The following is a 20,829-nucleotide window of genomic DNA, read 5'->3' on the forward strand; positions in this document are numbered from 1 at the left end:
AACCCTTTCTCAAACGATAACCAAAATATTTTATAAAAATAAACATTTTCCGGGAATTATTGAATTTTGAAGTTACGCCGGCCGCGAGGGTTCCAGGAGGCGACTTTCTACTGGCAACAATGAAAAGCTCCTACTTTTCCTTACCCGCGTACGTCACGCCTGTCCAGGCGGACGGGCGACTCCGGCAGCCACGGGTTTCCGGGCACCAGCGATCGAGATGATTTTTTCGCAGCTTCAAGGATAAAAGTTCCTTTGCAATGGGTAGCAATCTGTGCTTCGCGATAGATTGTAGAAACAATGCCGAGAAAAAGCTTCTTTTTTACTCTTGTTTTCGTGGGAGAAAAAACAAAAAGTGTTCCCGGCAGCAATGGAGGCCAGCCACGTCAAGGTGCTTTTGCGCGAGCTGTGGGCCGACAAAACTAGTGTCACTTGAAACATTCTCACTTATGCTCGGAATACATTATAGCCGCGTGCTGTGTGTTTAGTATCATTCAGCAGGTGAAACAGCTTCAAGAGCGGCAAGCGCAAACTCAAGCCGGCTTTGACCACCGTGACCACTACGACATTCGTCCAAAGGAAGAGGGCTAATAATATCGAGAAAAATAGTACACAATCTAGCACTATAGTCGACGTTTTGCACAGCCACATTTTTTATTCACATTTGGCCCAGTGATTTTTTTTTTTTTTTTTTTTATAAACACTATTTTTGTTTAGGACATCGAACCTAGCTCGGGCTACTCTCGGAGCTCCACTCACGCGGCCGATATATTGAAAACGAGAAGTGAAACGTCAGTTCAAGTCTGAATTTAGACATGACTGTCGACATATAGCTATTCCTGTCTGCTATCACAGAGGTTTATAAAGAAGGTGTTGAGCTCCATTAATATACGATAGAGCCTTTGCCTGGTTTGTCAAATGGTTTGCGTGCAATATTCTCTGCCGAACAAGTCATGAAACCGTCTTTAATTTTTTTTCTATTCCGGACAAATTTTATATAGGGCTGACAAGTTTTTTTTTAACCATGAAACTAATAATGTCATTGAGGGGAGGCATGCAAATTTACAGCTGATAAAAACTGTGATGAACCAAAACTTAATTTTAAAGAATCTTTTATAGAATTACCCCTTCCCATATGCTCTCGTGGATTGGTGTTTGAACGAGCTGAATTCTACTCCAAACGAAGAAAAAAAACTAAAACGGGTACATGTTTTTAGTAACGTTTGTTAACTTATTTTGAATTAAAAGTTTCTTGATGTATTTCTGTACCTTACGCCAATTGTATCTTCAAGCAAATATTTTTTATTTGAAGATGAACAGTGTATTAATGCATTTTATACGCATTCCATTCCACCTTGATGTTTGGCTTGGTCCAGTAACATGCCAACTGATCTACACGAATGGAGTTCATTCCAATCTATACATTTCATATTTTACAAGAATCACAGTCTACATGTCTTAGGTCCCAGCCCAGCACGCACATGTTCGTCGCTTTGGAAGGCAAGCAATGTACGCGCCACACGCACGAACGCTGAAAATGGCATCGAAGAGAAGCGCTTTTCAGATATGGTCTATAGATCTTTTGCTGAATTACTTAAGCACCAAGGAGCATATTCATGCCACAAGAGTAGTTACACGTACTAGTGCCTGCAACAGTAACTTTTCTAAACGAAATTTAAAACAAATGACATGTTCCTTCAGGTTATACGAGCGTGTCTGTACCCACATTCCGAGCATTTCCTGTGGGGCTTTGGCAATTTGTCAAAAAATGTATTGCGTGACTCTTCGACCTTTCTTCGCCAGCCATTTTCTAATAAAAAGAGACCAGCTTTGCTAGCGATATCACGAAACTAGTGAGCCGCGGCTTGGGCGTACCGAGTTGCAAAAACGGTTTGATCAAAATTCCAGTTGCTCCCATTGTCATTTTTTTTGTTTACTTTCTTATAGTTTAGCACATAGGCAAAGGTCACAAATTGTGCAAATATAGATAATTACCAACTTCAAATAGCACCAACGCCCAGGCTTTCTCGCTGTTAGACGCGAGAAAGGCGGCCGCGAGCGTACCCGATTGACTGCCGCGCGCCTCGCTGCACATCCGTGACGTCACGCTTGGGTGGTGGGAAAACTGGGCAAAAACTAGGGAGAACGATGTTTCGGTTTCGGCAGCAAACAAAATATCACCTTTTTAATTCACTAGAGTGAATCTGGGAGAATGGGACAGCATTTCGGAACCAGGAAGCCATCCGCATTCAAATTATGCCTTTGGATTGGGTAGCTCGAAAAATCGGCGGAGTTCCCTTTTAAGAGGTCTACACAAATATAAACTGCCCCTCGAGATCGGGCGGCAATTTCGTACTGACCAATTGTTGTTCCATTCAAAGTACCCCGTAAAATTGGCCCGTACAATTTAAGACAAGATGTAATAATGAAATCTCGTTCACGGACAAATTATGGAGATCAGAAGCTAAGTTTTCAGATACCAGATTTTTTTAACCAACACCCAACTATTTTAGACCTTCTAAATAGTGTCAGGTAACCCCTTATTATAAGAAAAGTGTGAAATAAATTTTATTTACGGATGAATAAAACAACGAAAAATATGTCCTAAACTTCTTGAGCGATAAACGCATCTGATTGCACCAAAAAGAAAAGGACTTTTTTAAAGATTTGTTGAAGCAGAATGTAATATTAAAGATAACTTGCCCACCTCTGCTCGTGCACCACTGGTTGTTTCTTATTTGTTTTCTTTTGTATTTGTTTTTGCTGTATAGCAGTGAAAGAATGACACTCTTGTTGTCTTGTTTCGCTACCGCTGTTGCCAAAAAGGGCGGCGTGGCCTCGTCAGGCACTTCGAAGTGCCTTTAGCCATGTCCCCTGAGACTTTCTGTAAGTCTGTCTCTCAAATAAACTCAAACAAACAAACATACTGTTTGGTGTACACAGCGCAAAAGAAAACATAGGACCAGGACGAAGAAACACACAGGCAGCCTCCCTGTTTCTGTGTTTCTTCGTCCTGGTCGTATACGTCTTCTTTGCGCTGTTGCCACTAAACACTCTGCTCGGTAGACACAAGGATCCGAGCCATGAATGCCTACTGCGAGCATCAATCGGGATATTTCATCAATGACACAGCGATCTCGTTTTCTTCACACCTTTGAGGAAACCGGAAGGTTACTAAATAAAATTCCAGCGACTCAGCATCAGACGAATCTCCGCGAACAGTAAGCTTGCTCCTTTAGAAATAGTGGACTTAAACTCAGTTGAGTGTCTCTTCCTCCACTGCTGAAATCCCAACATGCATCATCGCATCAGCGCATAAATATTAACGAAATACCAAATTCCACATACTAGTTTGGTTTCGAAAGGAAGTCACCAAATATTAGCTTCGCAGCGTGTAGCATTGGACGCTTATGTGTCCCGCTGCAAATAGTCGCATTATAAACTTGACCAGGACAGGATTGCCATCATAAGTTCATGGGCAAGTAGCTAGTTCACGAGATCAAAGCCACTGACCATTATTTAGAAACCCGTACCCGCATGATCGCTACTTTAACGACAGCTGTATTCTATCAGCAAAAGTTCGAACTCGGAGCAAGCTTCCTACGCCTTCTGCCCGGCTCGTCTGTCTACTCCCTCCACCTTCAGCCAAAATACTGAAATTTCGACGTGGTCTGCAACGAACCGCCGCCTAGAGCCCCGTTTTTTTACGTGATACACACGTTTCTTTTGTAGTTTTTTTTCTTTCTTTTTTATCTAGACTTTTCATTTATAGTTGCTCGTCCCAAATCAGCGCGAGCTTCATCGGGCAAAAAGCAACCAGATTTCATTTTCACCGGAGACGACAGACCGACCACACTGTTGAAGAGTTGTATTCCCTTGGCCTGCTTACATGCCGAGCAGGTGACAACATGATTGTATCCACTTAACGTTTTTATCGGGTATAACATTGGACGACAACTTGCGCATCTAAATTTGCGTAGTTGCATCTCTTTGAAATTACGCAATTTCAAACCGGGCTCGCACCTCAGCCAGATGTTCCGTACTGCCCAGTTTACGGAGCACACGAAGCGCCGGGGAGAGAAGAAAGTTTACATTTTCTTTTCTTCCTCCTCCGTAGTGGAATGGTTTATACTCGGGGAAAACCTTCCGAGGGAATTCAGAAAAAGAGTGCGGGCGTGCGGCTTTGATTGCGCTCAAAGTGCGCCAGAGCGCCCATAAGTTTGGCGAATCTCCCACAAATATCTGTACCCGAGGCATCTACGATCTGTTGACTGAATAGCAGTATAGCCTACCTGGGGCTGATGGCGTCCATTGCACAAGTAGGTTATTCGCGTCCGTGATGATGACGATCGTACGTGAAATGTCGCCCTCCAACCAAAGTGGACTGACAGTGTCACAGCGCATTCACAGCACTGCACGTATTGTACTTAACCCAAACGTAAGAACAATACCAAAAAGAAAAAAAGATAAGCTCCTGCAAAACTCCCTCATAATCCTTGCCTGGCATCCATATTTTGCGGCAATGGAAGAACGAGACATTTATACAATGATTTAGTTTCAAGTAACTTTGAACCACACAGTATAGAGAAAAACCGACTAGACACGATAACAGTTTGTTAAATCGCGAAGACGATTTGAAAATATTATTGACGTAGCATCAGCAGAAAAGTTTCCTTTAGCTTTCTGACATTTTATTTGCCGCATTCGACTATTCACCGAAGAAATATCATATAGAAAGTAATACAACACGGCACCGGATAAAACATTTTGACACCCCTTTTGTGTATTTATTTTGCTAAGGTGAATTGGTTTACAACTTTATCACTGTCAGTTTTATCTCTTCTTTTTTATTCTACACTCAACTGAGCGGAATCTCCTAACTCAGGAGATTCTTCGCGGTTACACGCCGGTCCGGCGCCCCCCCCCCCCCCCCCCCCCCCCTTTATGTGGCGCCCGGGCATGCGCAGCCTTGCCACACCCCAGGTACGCCACTGCTGAATAGAAAAGCGTTTTTATGAAAACATGAAGGCAAAAATGCGCGAGAGGGGCTTTGACCTGGCTTATACTGTTTTTAGCGTGATAGCTTCTTGCGGAAGCCTTCCATGGGCCGTTTTATTTTTTTTTTTTCTTTTCTTTTTCTTTTCTTGTGCTGGTTGAACCGCAGGACGTCAGATCATCGAGTGACATCAATTTTCCAGTTAAATATAGCGGGTAAATAGAGGTCAGTTTCAGGTCATGCTGTCACATGATATCAACACGTCACGTCACGTGGTCACGTAACCTGACCTTACACTATCCAAATTTACGCGGCATTAATTTCTTCACTAAATAAGCCGAGAAATAATCATGTCACGTGACACTGATAAGTCACGCAAGATTGTGACATCGCGTGACACCGTGACGTCCCTCGACGCAATGACGAGATGTTACCGTGTCACGACAATCGAATGATTCCCCCGTTAATACAGGGGGAAAATGATATCGCGTGAACTGACGTCCCCTCATGTCGGCTCACGCGACGTCATGTGAAGTCAGCACATCGTGTGACCTCGGGTCACGTGACACCAACTTACCGATGCAAAAACCCAATCAAGTGCTATCGCACCTTCAGTGCAGAGGACGGAATGTATAAGCCGGGGGATTGTTTGTGCCCACGTTATACCCAGGCGCTCTTGGTTCGAACTGTCCACATCTTCCGACTGGCCCTGATCAAGCTCGGCCGCAAGATGGTGCAGGAAGGCCGTCTGCCGGACCCCAGACTAGTTTTCCACCTGGAACTCGATGAACTACGTCGTCTGCTGGACACGCGGTCAGCCGCCCTCGTGCTCAAGTGAGTGCATACAGTCGCCCTTACCTGCATCACTTCAAACGATCCTCGTCCTATTTATAAAGGTCAATTCCACAGTCGTGCGTTATGCGTCTCATTTACACAGGCGATGCTGCCTAATTTAGCTTTTGAAACGAAACTCTAAAAACAAAAACATGAACGGATCGCTTTCGGAAATTGATTGCGTCACCCATCCTGACATTCTTCGCGGTTGGCTCGAACGCGATAAGGCAAATTGCATCGCTTTTTGCCCACGCTAGTTAATTCAGTAATTTTAATTGTTTAATAGTCATGCATATATAAACGAAATAAAGAAACTACAGATCCGGGGGTAATATGAAGCCCCCAAACCACGCTCCGAGTCTCGCACACCGACTGACGCTTCCTTGGCTTGGTCCAATTGTCTTTCGCTCTGCTCGGCTGTCGTCCGATGCCGACCCTGTGCCTGTCAGCCGCGCCTCCACAGGGCCACGAGCAATGGAAAGTCAGTTAGTGGAATTCTCTCGGGGCTGAGACTCTTCAAACACCAGCCTTGAGAACCACCCACTTCGTATTCAGTCAGCTCTTTCGTACATTTGGGAGCACGCTTGAAGAAATAAAAACAAAATGGCAAAACATGGGCAATTGCTTACACTCGGACATTCTGACGCCGTTAATGTCCTTGTTAACGTCAAAAATAAGACCGAAGAAAATTCTGATATTGCAAACTTCGACAATACACCTACATTAATAAGAAAATAAAGCTCGAATGCACGGCTTGCAACTTGCAACATGCACGCACAAGAAAAAAATAAAAAAGATATAGGCCAAAACTATGCAGTTGTAAACTCGTTCCTTTTACAGCTGGACTTTAACTTCCGCCTTGGAGGATTCTATCTCTTCTGGCAATGATATGTCGTCGTCGTCCAAGTGCGCCCTCTCGTTATTCGACTTCGAGCCTTTTAGCTGAGAAACACGCGCCGTAGTTCCAAATCTGAAGGCTTTATTAAGTCTTGTCTGGCTCAGTGACACGATATTGTTACGAATAAAAACATAAACGTTGATTAATAGAACTTAAAATAAACGTTCAATGCGGTGAACTTGCGCCGAGAAACATAAAGTAACAAAGAGCGTACATACTTCGACGACAACAGAAAGACGACTGACTCAAACAGTCATGCGAAGCTCCTATTGCAAGCACCGCGTGGGTATCTAGAACTTTCCGAGCTCGAACAAACAAAAAAATTTCTCGAGTCACCTTGAACTTTCCAGTCATGCAAACAAAAGATAAAGAAAACAAGCGCTGGCGGGAATCAAACCCCAGCCAGCCGCGTGGGAGTCGAGCACGCTGCTGACTCAACTGTTCACACGCGGCAATAGGTGTCGGACGAAACAACCTCTGTCATAACAAAAGGCCCTCTGTACTTCTGCTGAGCCTTCGTTTGGTTGATTTCGCGTCTTCTGCAGTGTGTTGCGTGATCGAATTGAATTCCATTCTCGTTCTTGTTGCCACACGTGTGTTCTCTTCTTCTGTTCCCACACCACGCTGGCGGCTTGCGTGGGAGAGGGCTGCCACCCACGCACCGAGATACCGAATTCGCCGAGAGAGCAGAGAACGCGGGTTTTCAAAGACTCCGAGGCTGCGCGCGTTTCAACTACACTCAAGACGCAAGACCATTGGATCTTTGCCAAGACCCTAGTAACGTGTTCGTTTAACTGGCCGGACTGTCACTCTCCCCCATCACTGTCGTTTCTCGCGTGCTGCAGCGCTATCCGATCACGAGGGTTCTTCGCGTATAAAGAACACCGGATAACGCCCGAAAAAAAACACTAATATCTACCAACGTAAATTATCGTTGTTTACTGCAGAGCCATCCGCAGGAACCGGATTCACCCGGCTCTGGGCCAGCTGCGCTTCCCGGACATCGTGCGTGGCGTCCCCTGTCCCGTGAGTTTCACTACGGTGGCGTGTCTTCGACTAGCGTGTTTACCGTCCTATCCCACCCGTGCACCGAAGGGGTCAAGAAGTGGCAAGAAATTGCGTCGCGGGGGTCAGGATGCCATGCTGTGGGATGACACGGCGAGTGAACGCAAAGGTCACTATCATCCAGGACTTCCACACCCTGTCGGCTTTGGTTTCGGTAGACTGTCTAGCTGAAGAGTGACCTGCAGTAGAACAGGCGTCTGTTTCATACACCTCTGCTACTGCTGCACCGCCAGGATGGCGAAAAGCAACGGCATGACGGCAGGCGGTAGTCAAGGGACCGCTTTTGAGGACGCAGTAAACACCCCAGTCGGTGATACGTTCCATGCACCATATAGTTTCCGGAGTCTTAGCCTCATGAGTACCCAGAGTGACGAGCGTTCATCCGGTTGCAGGTGGGAAGTCCGGGCGCAGAACTTCAAGGTCCACGAGATCCCAGCTGCGTTAAAGGTGTGTTGAACTGCTTGAGCCCGATTGGTGATAGGGGCTCTAACGAAAAGCGCCAAGCGCCTGGTAAACGTCCTCGCTTTTAATAGCGAGTGCAAGGGCGCCTTCCTCATTTATTAGCCACCCTGGTCGTGGTTCTATGGGTACACCTTAGAGGTGAATAATTCGCGTGTGGCAAATATTTATAAAAAAAAATTTAATGTATTGAATTTTATTGTTTTTTTTTATATCTCCTAAACACAGATTCGGCAGGCTTTTAAAATGACCACATTTTAATATTTTCTCACGCATTATACATCATGTTTTAATGAAGGATGAACGCACATATAAACAGTCTGTACAAATGTAGAACCAGTTGAAATATCTTTTCTTAATTAAGATTACAACTTTTTGTTGTCCGGTGTAGATTACGTGTCTGCGAGCTGGTAATGTCTTAGCTAAACATACAAAATAGCGCAAAAAAGACAAGAACAAGATGTACAGTGCACAAGAGAAGCGCTAACTTTCAACTAGTTTCACTCAGGAAAAGGAAGCATATATACACAAGACAGGCCAAGCAGCAAAACATAAAAGTTTATTATCTTATACCCGATCATTCAAGAACTGAAATTCATTACTATAAAGCACAATAGAGGTGTCGCTGACACATGCCGTCCCACTTTTTCTGATAAAGAAAGCTTCCAATAGCCCACGAGCGACCGTTTCACAGCTTCTCCCCAGAACCCTTCTCTGCTGAAGTCATGGAACACAGCCACACGTGTTGCAAATTATAGGCAAATGTGAGCCATATTTATTTTTTACTGATAATGCGCGCTTCCGTGCACGGTCATTGATACACCGCCCTGTCTGGCCGATGTACCAGAGCCTAGTGGGATTTCGTAGACAACACCCACTGTGCCGCCCACGTACATTCTGAAAACTAAGGGGTGTACAATGGTACACGCCTTGTTGCATATTTACCTCCCCAAAACTACATTTCGTCGGTGTGTCCAGTGACGTTGAGTTGGCGATACCAAATATTAGAAGCGGCTTGATAGCTGTTAGATATAGCATAGTAAATAGCTAATGTGCCTATCAAAGACTACAAAAACAAATTACTTAGGTCTTGAAGTAGGGCCAAAAAACTTTGATTGTCTTAATGTAGCATTTAATGAGTACATTAGTTGCTTTAATAAGTTGTATCGCTCGACTATCAAGCCGCTCGTAAAAGTTGGTATCGCCAGCTCGACGTCGGTGGACAGAATGTCAAAATGTGGTTTTGGGGTGTTACATATTGGACAAGGGGTGTACCCCCTGTACTGTACACCCCCTATTTCAGAGACTGTGAGGAATGAAGTGTTTCTTGTCACATGGCCTTTTTGCCGTCTCATTAGAAATGTGGGAGCACAACGCAGCCAACTTCTTTGGGGCAGAGAACACAGCAAAAACATCGTACTTGCTTGCAACTTTCTTCAGAATGTGTGCAACCTTGTGGATGTACTGAATAACTTCTGGTTTTGTTTTTCGCCTCATTGGGACCTTTCTTTTAAACCCGTTCATTTTTTTGTAGGGCGATCTTCGCCACAGAATCAAAACCGAACACGGGAAGCCAGCTAATTCCAGTCTACAAATCTGGTATTCAAAACTGGCATCCGCCTGATGGTTAGAAGACTTCAGCAGTGCAGACTCCAGGCACGAAGTCGCAATAGCTTTTTTAACCGTCTTTGAATGACCTAAATCAAAAAGAAGTAACCTTTTTCGTTAGTGACTTTTTCCGGGAGCACGCATTATTAGTAAAAAATAAATATGGCTCGCATTTGCCTATTCACGAACTCATCTCCGTTACGTCACGGCGCGGTGGTGGCGCGTCGGGTGCACTTCCGGTCTGGGGCTGTGGGCGGAAGCCCCCATGTGAGACGTGTATTGCTGCGTTGTTTTGAAAGGCACCAAACAAGAACCTGCCTTCCCGTCAAAACACCGCGACTGGGGCTGTACCAAAAAAGTCGAGAAAGGTTTGAAGGTCAGTTTTTATGCGCTCAGTTCGTACGAGAACGTGGATATGTGCCTTGAAAAGGGAAAAGCAGACGCCGTCGGACAACGACTGCTTGGGCGGGAAGCACTTTGGGTTGAATTCACGGATACTTGTGGTCATCAGCTTTATTTACCTTGTTCCAACATGAACGCCGGAAAATCGTCAAGTTGTAAGGGTCACCCGCGGACTACGTTCAGTGCGTCTTCAAGTTCAAACAGCGGCCTGATCGTTCGAACTGTCGTCTGCTCTTTTAGACGACACCGGCCCGTAGACCAAATGTTGGCCCGGTACTTGCGATAAGAAATAAGTGCAAACCTCAAGAGACTTACGTTTGGAGGTTGGTATGTGGGCTCGATGTAAACAGTAGGTACAAGGAGATGTTTATCATTGTTACCGGTGGCCATCACCGGCTTGTTATGCCTGATTCACTTGGTCCGATTCTGCTTGCGATTTTCGGTATCGACGTCGACGATCTCAGCTACAGTTCACGCTTTTGCAGCCCGAGTGACGTCGCGACTGAAAATTGCGAGCGAAATCTCATCACGCGAATCAGACGTTAGCGCCCATTCTACGGCGTCCACGCGGAAGGAATCGCCGCATCATCATTCACGCGAAGTTTTGGGGTGTAACGAGCCGCGGTAAATTCCCTGAGGCCGCTCAAGTAGTCAAAAATTGCCAGGAAGCCGTAGAATCAACAATTCGAACGCGAAAAGGGCAGGGGGACTCAGACCGACGCCGACAACATCGTATTTCAATGGTTTGTTTCTGGGCGACGGCGAGCTTCTTGCCCACACTACATCGCACATGCACGGCGCCGGTGGCGTCCGCTAGGGGCGCTCTGGTTTGTTTGTAAACATGAGTTGGTGTATACATTGCAACACGTGTGGTTGTGTTCCGCGACTTCAGCAGATAAGGATTCTGGGGAGAAGCTATGAGACTGTCGCTCGTGAGCTATTGCAGGCTTTCTTTGTCAGAAAAAGTGGGACAGCATGTATCAGCGACACTTCTATTGTGTTTTATAGTTTTTAATTTGAGTTTTTCAATGACCGGGTACTAAATTAAACAGCGCTTATGCGGTGCTCCTTCGTCTGTCGTGTGTATATGTGCTTCCTTTTCCTGAGTAAAACTAGTTGAAAGTTCGAGCTTGTCCTGTATACTTCTTGTCCTTGTCTTTTTTGCGCTATTTTATATGTTTAACTAAGATGGACCAACTAGTCCAACAACGTACCCTACTATAATAATGTCTTGTCGAGAGTGCAATATAAATACTTCGTATTTACTTCATTTTATAAATAGGTTAAGAAGAATGTAGTAACAATGTTTCACGCACATATTTATATTTAAGGCACATATCCACGTTCTCGTGGATATGTGCCTTGAAAAACGCCTTACGCTCTTTTTTTTCTTTTCAAATTCGGTTTTTTTATTATTGTTTATTTTTTCCTTTTGAAACGATGTTTTTCGGTGTTTAAGTTTAACGCCGAAGAAAAATGGGTGTTTATTGGACTTCTATTGTCAAGCGACTGTAAAGTTACTGGAGAAAATAGTATAGGTTATAAATTATATGGTCTTCTCCAGTATTGCTGGTAAAGATACGAAAAAGGAGCGGGGCAGAGAATGTGGCTTAGATAGAAAGGAACAAGCCTAGGGACAGTTCAGTGCGGATGTTCTCCGGTACAACCAGAAAAAAACAAAAAGTAGGGTGAAAAATTTTCTGTGGAGCTGGCTTTTTTTTTTTTTTTCGAAGACAGCTCAAATTTGGGTTTTTTTGGTTTTCACCGGTTAAAAAAAAACGCCTTGGGTTAATTTCCGGTGTTTATCGGTATATAACCAAAACACGGAACTCTATTTATAACATAGCATGAGATACTCTCCCGAAACACAGTGCTGAAGGGGGGATGTTTCCATCTATTTAAAGGATACGTAAAATGTATTCTATAAATAATATTTTAAGACTGATCGTAACCATACATTGCATCTAAAACTTATCAAACTTATTGTAAAATTATCACACACCTTATCTGTTCAATGTCAACACACCGGTATGCGCGTGCGTGTTCACCTCTTCGTAATTGGCAGATTTCATGTCGCGAGATTTTTTTTCTTGTGTATAGAATTTTGTCTTCTGGTATTTACATACATTTAAATAAATGTTTTGACCAGTTACATTTTCAACGATATATAAGAAATAGTTCACACATAAACGCATGTTACTGCAAAAAGTATAGTCGCAAAACCTAAGCCGATACGAGTATAGACTAGAAGCTAACTTAATAGAAAAAAATCAATATTAAATTAAACAAATGCGCTTCTAGTGAGCTAACTTTGCGCACAATCCTCTCACCCAAAAGGTATGTAGCGAGAAGACTCACGACGGCGACGACGCAGTGCACGTGCGCCCGAGAAAGAGGGTGACATACCTGCGAGCGAGTTCGAGATGCTTGAACACAGTCGGCAACGCTGCCGACGCTGTTTCTTTTTTGTTTCGTTTTTGTTTTTTTGTTTTTGTTTTTTAGTTTCATTTATTTCGTCAACATGTAAGTAAAGTGTGTGCAACTAAAACGTATTGTCACAAAATGGTGACCCAGACCTCGGAAGGAAACCTCCTCCTCCCTGCCTAGTTAGTTACTTTTCTTTATTAGTGAGCCGCCATTTAACCACCTCCGTTCATTTCTGAATGATAAATGGCGCTCAATTCACCGACTTGTCAGGCGATTAAATGACGCTCACCTTCAGAGTCCTCAACTTCATATTACCGTTATTTTGAGCTACTGGCACGGAACTCTGCTTCCTTGCCATTGGTTCGATATTTCCGAAAAGCAAAATGTCTTTGCCGGAGTCTGACCATGTCGTTTCCGCCCTGCCACAGCAATGGGCAGCGGTGATGCGCGACGTCCTTCAAGCTCCACCGAAAGAGCAGCCATTTGAACGCTTGAAGACTGAGCTTATTTGGCGAGTTACAAATTCGAAACCCCACCAATTGCAGAAACTTTTGACAGTCTAGGAGCTCAGTCACAAAATGTCAATGGAGCTCTTAAAACACGTGGAGCAGCTTCTTGGCGGCAAGGCCACCCGCCATGGAGATAACAATCCTCCAAGTGCTGTTTAACCAAAGACTTCCCCAGCAAGTTCAGATGAAATCGAGTACGTCAACCACCGACTCCAGAACCATGTCCGCCCTAATGGTTGATCAGATAATGAAAGCGAGCTTTCGAATTATTTACTCCGGCTACGCACGGGACATGGGGCTACCCGACGCTCGACCATCGCCGGTCGTGGAGTACAAAATGCCCAACTCCTGTCGTCGGGCTTACTCGTGAAAGTTATGGTAGACCAGCTCACGGGACAGCTCAAGGGCCTCTGCATCAGTCGCTCCGTTCCTCTACATTACAAAGGCAAAACACCCATTATGAACATCGCCAAAGCCGCTCTCAGTCCGCGGCAATACACCAACTGCGCTGGTATTATTACCAGCATGGTGACGACGCCAGGGAATGCCAACCACCGTGTACGTGCACGGGAAAAACAGGCTCAACACAAGAGGCGGATGGTGTGGAAGGCATTGAGTCCAGCCGTTTTTTCTTCGTGACTGGCTGATATACCAAATTTTAAACACGGTTGTGGGAATTTTCGTCGTACCTAAACCATCGACCTAATATCACCCAATACAAGGAATCAAAAGATAACAAACCATGGCGTACGGACGAAAAATAGCTCTCTTGATATCAGCCTTACACGGACGTTTCGCTAGATTTTCTTAATCGCCGATGTTTACGAGTCATTCATCGGAGCCGACTTCCTCCCACGTTTGGCTCTCGTGGTATACGCCAGGCAAAAGCTTCTCCATTACACGGACACTCATCTCACTGTATATAGGATTACAGCGAACACAGTCCAATGACCACCTAGTCTCCCTCAAAATCGTACCGGCGTACGGTCGTGTATAATTACTGCGTGGTGCAGGCTAAAGACCCCAGGCTGCCGATTTCTGCTGAACTGGCTAAATTTCTCATCTACAGCTGAGAGACAAGTCGCCCGTTGAGGGAGCCTAAAGTCTAGACTGTATAAACATACACACACCCCAATTTTTTAGTCTCCCTCAAGTGTATCCTACCTCTGCACTGAATGCCATTCTTGATGAATTCCCCGACGTATTTTGCACAATTACCACGTACACACTGTAGAAACACTTGGTAAATATTGTGTTGTGTGGATGCTTAGACAGCCGAAAGTTAATTTGTGGGCGTTTAGTGTATCAGCTGCAGATGAGATATTTGGCCAGGGGAGTACAACCGCTAGCCTGGGATATTTAACGTGCACCACTAAGCAGGGATACAGGACCGCAGGCATGTACAATGCTCATTCAGATCGAAAAGGGCACAGTTGAGTATTGAATTATGAATATCTGGCTTCCATAGCGCGAGCTTTGGCTCCTTGCGCTTCACGCTGCGGAAAAAATACGGTGATTCACCAGACAAAGACAACATAACCCTCGGTGTTCTCTCGACCGCGACGCAAAGCAGATTGCCAGCGAATAGCGAACCGGGAGTTTGAGGATATGGTTCAACTTGGATAAATTCAGCCTTCTTTCAGCTTCTCCTCTTCGGCCCTCTACATGGCACCGAAGGTGAACAGCTACTAGCGTTCATGCCGCAGTATCAGAACCCACAACCAGAACACGGTCCCCGATCGCTACCCTACTCCACACGTACAAGATTTCGCCGAGCCCTTGCAGGGAGCAACCATCTTCAGTAAGGTAGAATTTTTGATAGCCTGCCACCGAATCGCTGTGAAAGCGGCTCAAGTACCATAGACCACCGTCGTGACTCCATGCGGCCTGTTCGGGTGCTTCCGAATGTCGTTTGTTCACCGCAACATGGCACACCCTTAAAGGTTCATCTACAAAGTACTACATGGCCTTACCTTCATCTTTCATAACCTGCACGAAACCCTTGTTTTCAGCGACTACCATGACGACCATGCAGACCACCTACATGAACTCTTCACTCGTCTCGAAGAATATTAATTTATCGTCAGCCCCGGAAAAAAAGTAAATTTAAAGTCGAGGGTCTCATCTTTTTCTTTTTGTGCCACCGCAATAAAGGTTATGGCGGACGACATTTACCACAATGAGTGGACGATAATAGCGCGCTTCCGCGTCCTTCAACAACAAATTAACTCTGTGAATTCCCCGGGTTCGTAAACTACTACCGGCACTTCTTTCATCGACGCCCTACCATATTCAAGGATCTGTACGACCTCTTGCAAGAAACAAGCACAAACAGAGTTCTGCTTCGGATATCACCTGCTGACGCAGCATTTCAGACAGTCAAGAACGAGCTTCCAAAGTAACGCTGCTGACACACCCAAAGCCTGGAACACCAACATCGCTTATGGTAGATGATTCTTACTCCGCAGTCAAAGCTGTCCTTCAAGAAAGCACTACGGGAACCTGAAAGAACAGCATTCTTCTTGAAGAAGCCATCACCCACCGAGTGCCGATGTAGGACATTTGGAAGAGAACTTCTGAGACACTACCTGGCTATCAGACATTTCCGCTACTACCTGAAAAGACGACCATTCTAAGCGACCATAGATCAGAAGTCATTGACATATCTTAAAGGCATCTAGCAGCAAAAAACACGCACCAAGAGCTACATGAAAAATGGCTTACATCATGGAGTTAACTACAGACGTTCGCTATGTACGAGGCAAAAACCAGCGTCTTAGGTGCTCTTCTAGTGCTGGTGTAAACGCCTGCTTTACCGAAGGGATCGCTGTCACCTGCCAAGAACTGGCAGCAACGCAGAGCACGGACACAAGAGAGGAGGAAAACCGGGAGAGAGGGAAACCGGACGGACAACGCAATCTAGTATCCCCGCTTCTGAGTTACCATGTCACTATTTAACCAGTTAGCCTGCACACTTGTTTTTGTTTCAATAACAATTCATCATCTCTGGAAAGCACGATGCCACTCAACTTCCAAGGCGTGAAGATTCCGCAGTGCAAGAAAACAGTCGTGTTCGTTGTACAGAACAACCGAGAACATACGTTCCCAAGAAGACAAAAAAAAACAATTTTTATAGATTACGTTCACTTTCGCATGCTGGAATTCAAGTTATTCAACACCTAATTACTGTTCGAGTGATTCGGCCGAAGATGAAAGTTGACATTCGCAGATGTTCACGCACATGTCTGCCCTGTCAGCACGCAAACGTGAGTCAACACACGACTAAAGCACTCGGCAAGTTTTCACTTCCTAATAGGCTTGACTGCTTAAATTAGATTACGATTACAGGTACACTCCCGGACAATGTAGTCTGAAACACTCGGTCTGTACTCTTGGTTGGCATATTGTTCCCACAAGCTTTATTGTTTGTTAAATTCTGAAAGAATTCTAAGATTCTCATACACCAAAGCTTCATTAAAAACTGGCAGGTAAGCTGAAGAAGCATGGAAAGCTCCTTTGGCTTGTATTGTCCGCTGTAGTATATTTCAAACTGCGTCGACCGCTTCACGCGATTTCCCGAAGCAACATATGTCAAATTTATAACGGCAGAATCCGTAGGCCGTGCCGGCGTTAGCATGTGGATTAGTCGCTTTAAGATACCGAACACCATCACGACTTGCCGAGGGAGTCAATTTAAGTATATACTCTTCCGGAACCTCTCATGTCTCCTTGGAACAAAGCGTATATCCACACAACGTCGGATCGCCTCGTTTCAAAAGCGATGCTAGAAAGATTTTACATACAGCTGAAGACAGGTCTGAGACTAAGGGTATAGCCACTTCATGGACGGAGACACTACAGCTCGTCATGCTGGGAGTAAGAAAATCTCTAAAACGTTCCCTGGGATGTAGCACGGCAATGGTAGTGTATGATGTGCCTGTAAGCCTTCCTGAGGAATTTTTAACACCGACCGCACATACCGAGAACACGAATGTCGAGGACTACAGCTATGCCGGCTGCCTTCCCCGTCCGAGAAACTGCGACATACACTCACACCAGTCACGCAAGGGCTTCCACAGCTCAAAACTGTCACGCTCTACTGATGAATTTATTTGTGCTAACGCCGTAATTACACTGGGGAGGAAAAGTTCTGAAGCCCCTGAACGAACCTTTCCCACCCCTCTACGTCAATACCCCCCCCCCCCTACCCGCATAGAAGTCTCTTCCAAACCTTCATGAAGAACCGTGCGAAGTTTTAAAACGTTTGGACACAAATTTCGCAATGCCCATCAAAGGATGTGAGGAGATAATTTCACTTGACATAATCAAGCCGGCACAACTCGGGCAACACAAAGGGTACTCCACAACAAACCCAAGCTCTGTAAGTCGTCTACAATTCGAAGACTGCGTAACTATATCACTTGTTGTCTCCTAGACCAATTCATTTGAGGGGGAGGCACCTGTAGCGACAAGAGTCACTACGACGATGAGGGAGGCGCAGTGCACGTGCGCTTGGGGAAAAAAATGGCATACTGTGGCGCCCACTGGAGCCATGCCGCCTGTAGAGTAAATGGACAGAATGTAAACGAACGCTTCTAAGGCACTTTAGACGGCCCGCAAAAGTCAGGTTTTCATCGTATCGCGCTGCATTTGTTACAGAGGTGCAAGCGGGTCGTGGACTGGAAATGAAAAGCGTGCTGCTAAGGATAATATAAATAATGGGAGGAACATGCAATACGGGGACGGACTAGGCGATGTGTATCTTGCTGTCCCTGTCTTTTATGTTCCCCCATTATTTCTATTAGTTCGTGGATGTTTAAAGTTAAAACTAAAGGAATGAACGAACTTGTTAAACGAAAACAGAAACCTGTTCTGGGAATCTACGCATACACTTCGCACACGATGCACGCGTAGGGGGAAGTGCTGCCGACAGATTGCGTATGCCTCTTCGAGGAAGCGCTCGGAACGTGGCCGATATGGGTTCTTTTGCGGGATCACCTCTTATCATAATCTGAACAGGCCGGCGCCCGGCTCTCCGATCGATGGATGGATCGATGGATGAATGGATGGGGCTGAACCCTTTGAATCGGACGGCGGCTTGACCCACCTAGCCAGTGCTTTGTTTTCTTTCTCTTAACATTTAATCCACATAGAGTTATATATCCAGAGTTTTATCCTTAAAGCTGCGATCTTTACGACGGAGGCGACTGTATGCTGCCGGGTGCACGCCCCTTCCGCCCTAAGGGTCGCTCGGACGGGAATAAAAAAATATTCATTCTTCCTTCGACCTATGCCACCAGTCATACAATTTCTTCTTATTTATTTCTACTTTCCCCGTGTCTATTTTCCCTCACAATCCCTAACTGCCAGTGCGCTTTTTTCTTCTTCTTTTTAATTAGTCGCCTCTTCAGCTACTGCAGGTAGAAGCCTCTTACAGTAAATTGTCAAGTACTCAGCCGTCAACTCCTCTTCACGAGCTCCACAAACCGAATCTACTTCTCGATATCTAGCTCTATGTGCCTTAATCCGTCACACTCCCGTCCTTACCTCGAACAACAAGGAGCTCCTCCTAGAATTGTCGAAGATGGGTTTCTTATTACAGATAAATGGCACGAAGGTCAAGTACACACCGACGGAACAAGGGCTTGTTCCGTCAATGTATAATTGACGTTCCCGCTATTTATTTTTAATATGCATATCCAACTAGCAGACCTTAATATTATAGTATAGGTTTCTTAGTAATGTGCTTCTGAAATTATCTGTAAATTTCAAAGACGGATTTAGTCTGCATGCCTGCTTCCCATATTTCGCTCTCAATTTCTTTGGTACTCTCTTCTTAACCTTTATTTTTTCACCCCCCCCCCCCTCCCTCCTACTGCCGATATTTTATTTTTATTTTTTTATTTATTCATTTGAGATACTGCCGCCCAACTTTTGAGGGCCAAGGCATGATATACAACACCAGAAAACATCAACGAGTTAAATGAACAAACAACAATTAACAAGTAGCATAGTCATTGGTGGCAGAAAAAACTGCATCAACTGCTCTCGCAAATAAAGCCGTGGAAGCAATCGCCGTCACACTTGGTGGCAACTCATTCCACTCACTAACAGAACGAGGAAAACAGGAGGATTTAAAAACATATTTTCTACATCGGAACTCAAGGTGCAAATTCTCGTGCTTCTGCCTTGTATCACGACTCGCGTTATTCTGCAAATCATCAGAATTTAAAGCAGCTTTATTATGCATTATATTATGCAAAAATTTCAAACGCTTTACTTTCCTACGACATGACAATATAGACACGCCGGAGGCGGTATACAACGGTGACACGTCTGAATTTCGCCGTATGAGTTGTAAATAAACCTACGCGATTTTTTAAGGCCTTTCAATTGGTCAATGAGAGATTGCGAGTGCGGGTCCCATACAACGTCAGCATATTGCAGCAAAGGACGAATCAGCGATTTATAGGCCGTCAGCATTGTCTCAGGAGTACAGTGACACAGTTTCCTACGTAGCGACCACACTTTACCTGACGCTTTTGTGACAATCTGCTCAATATGACTAGCCCAGCTTACGTTGGGAGTGATATTAACACCCAGATACTTGTATTCATGAACGCTTCTGAGACATTTTAATGAATAGAATAAGAAAAAAAGATAGGAACATTCTTCAGTGGAACTGACATCTGCACCCATTTTTTTTTTACATTCAGATCCATTAGCCATTTTTGACACCACAACAAAATCATTTGAATACTCACCTCTAAGCATTTTTGGTTAGATACACACGATATATTTTAAAACAGTACACAATCATCAGCAAAAAAAAAACGGCACATAATCGAGGGCTTATCAACTCGCAGTCATTGATAAAAACCAAAAAGAGCAACGGTCCGAGTACCGAGGCCTGGGGCACCCCAGAAAGAATAGGTAACACTATTGGTTCAGCACTGCCTACACACACAAACTGTTTACGATTCGTAAAGTATAAGTCTATCTACCTCAGTAGTCGATCATCGCCCAACGTTTGCTTCAATTTATGCAGTAACTTGCGATGCGAAACCCTATCCAATATGCAATTTACGTTCTATAGTACAATTCCTACATTTTGTCTAGACGGTTCTCATCTGTAAATAGCTAAGAACTCTTTGTGCTGTCGTTCTGCATCTGTTTCTTTCAGCCTATCCTTAAATACTATGTTACTCTTAGGTTCTTTGCCCTCGAAAGAGGACCAACCCGTATCGCCCTGTTCACCTTGGTTCGGTGTTTTACCATGTGCTCTCGAGACAATCTACCTACTCCACGTTGCTTTATTTTTAGCCTTGTCTGGACGTAAAGTTTTATGCACAAAGCTGCATTTGAAAAAGTTAGGCTTGAAGCCATAACTCTTTTCCAGATCTCCCTCACTGCGCCATACCTATTATAGCTCCACATTTCTCTATTTTTCATTACAGCTGCATTTCTCTTGCTCTGAACAGTTACATATTTTGCATGTTCATTGAGGTTCTCTGTGCTCTCGTTAATTCATACTCGTAGAAAGTTCTACTTGTCGAGATGTTCGACGTCTAACCCTTTTATTTTTGGCTCTGCGATTCCGTCATCATTGAACACCATGACCGCTGATTTGTCAC

The 20,829-nt window shown here is 44.7% G+C and overlaps 1 protein-coding gene across 1 annotated transcript in view; it reads left to right on the forward strand.

Annotated features, from left to right (window-relative positions):
- Window positions 1-20,829, forward strand: part of LOC8041303 (putative phosphoenolpyruvate synthase) — a 394,011-nt gene that overhangs the window by 321,793 nt on the left and 51,389 nt on the right. Inside the window, exons 34-36 of the mRNA XM_040214093.3 lie at window positions 5,664-5,827; window positions 7,673-7,751; window positions 8,183-8,237. Coding sequence (XP_040070027.1) covers window positions 5,664-5,827; window positions 7,673-7,751; window positions 8,183-8,237 — 298 coding nt within the window. The remainder of the gene's footprint in view (window positions 1-5,663; window positions 5,828-7,672; window positions 7,752-8,182; window positions 8,238-20,829) is intronic.

This window comes from Ixodes scapularis, unplaced genomic scaffold, assembly GCF_016920785.2.
Source record: "Ixodes scapularis isolate PalLabHiFi unplaced genomic scaffold, ASM1692078v2 PGA_scaffold8__174_contigs__length_109621045, whole genome shotgun sequence".
Classification (NCBI taxonomy): domain Eukaryota; kingdom Metazoa; phylum Arthropoda; class Arachnida; order Ixodida; family Ixodidae; genus Ixodes; species Ixodes scapularis.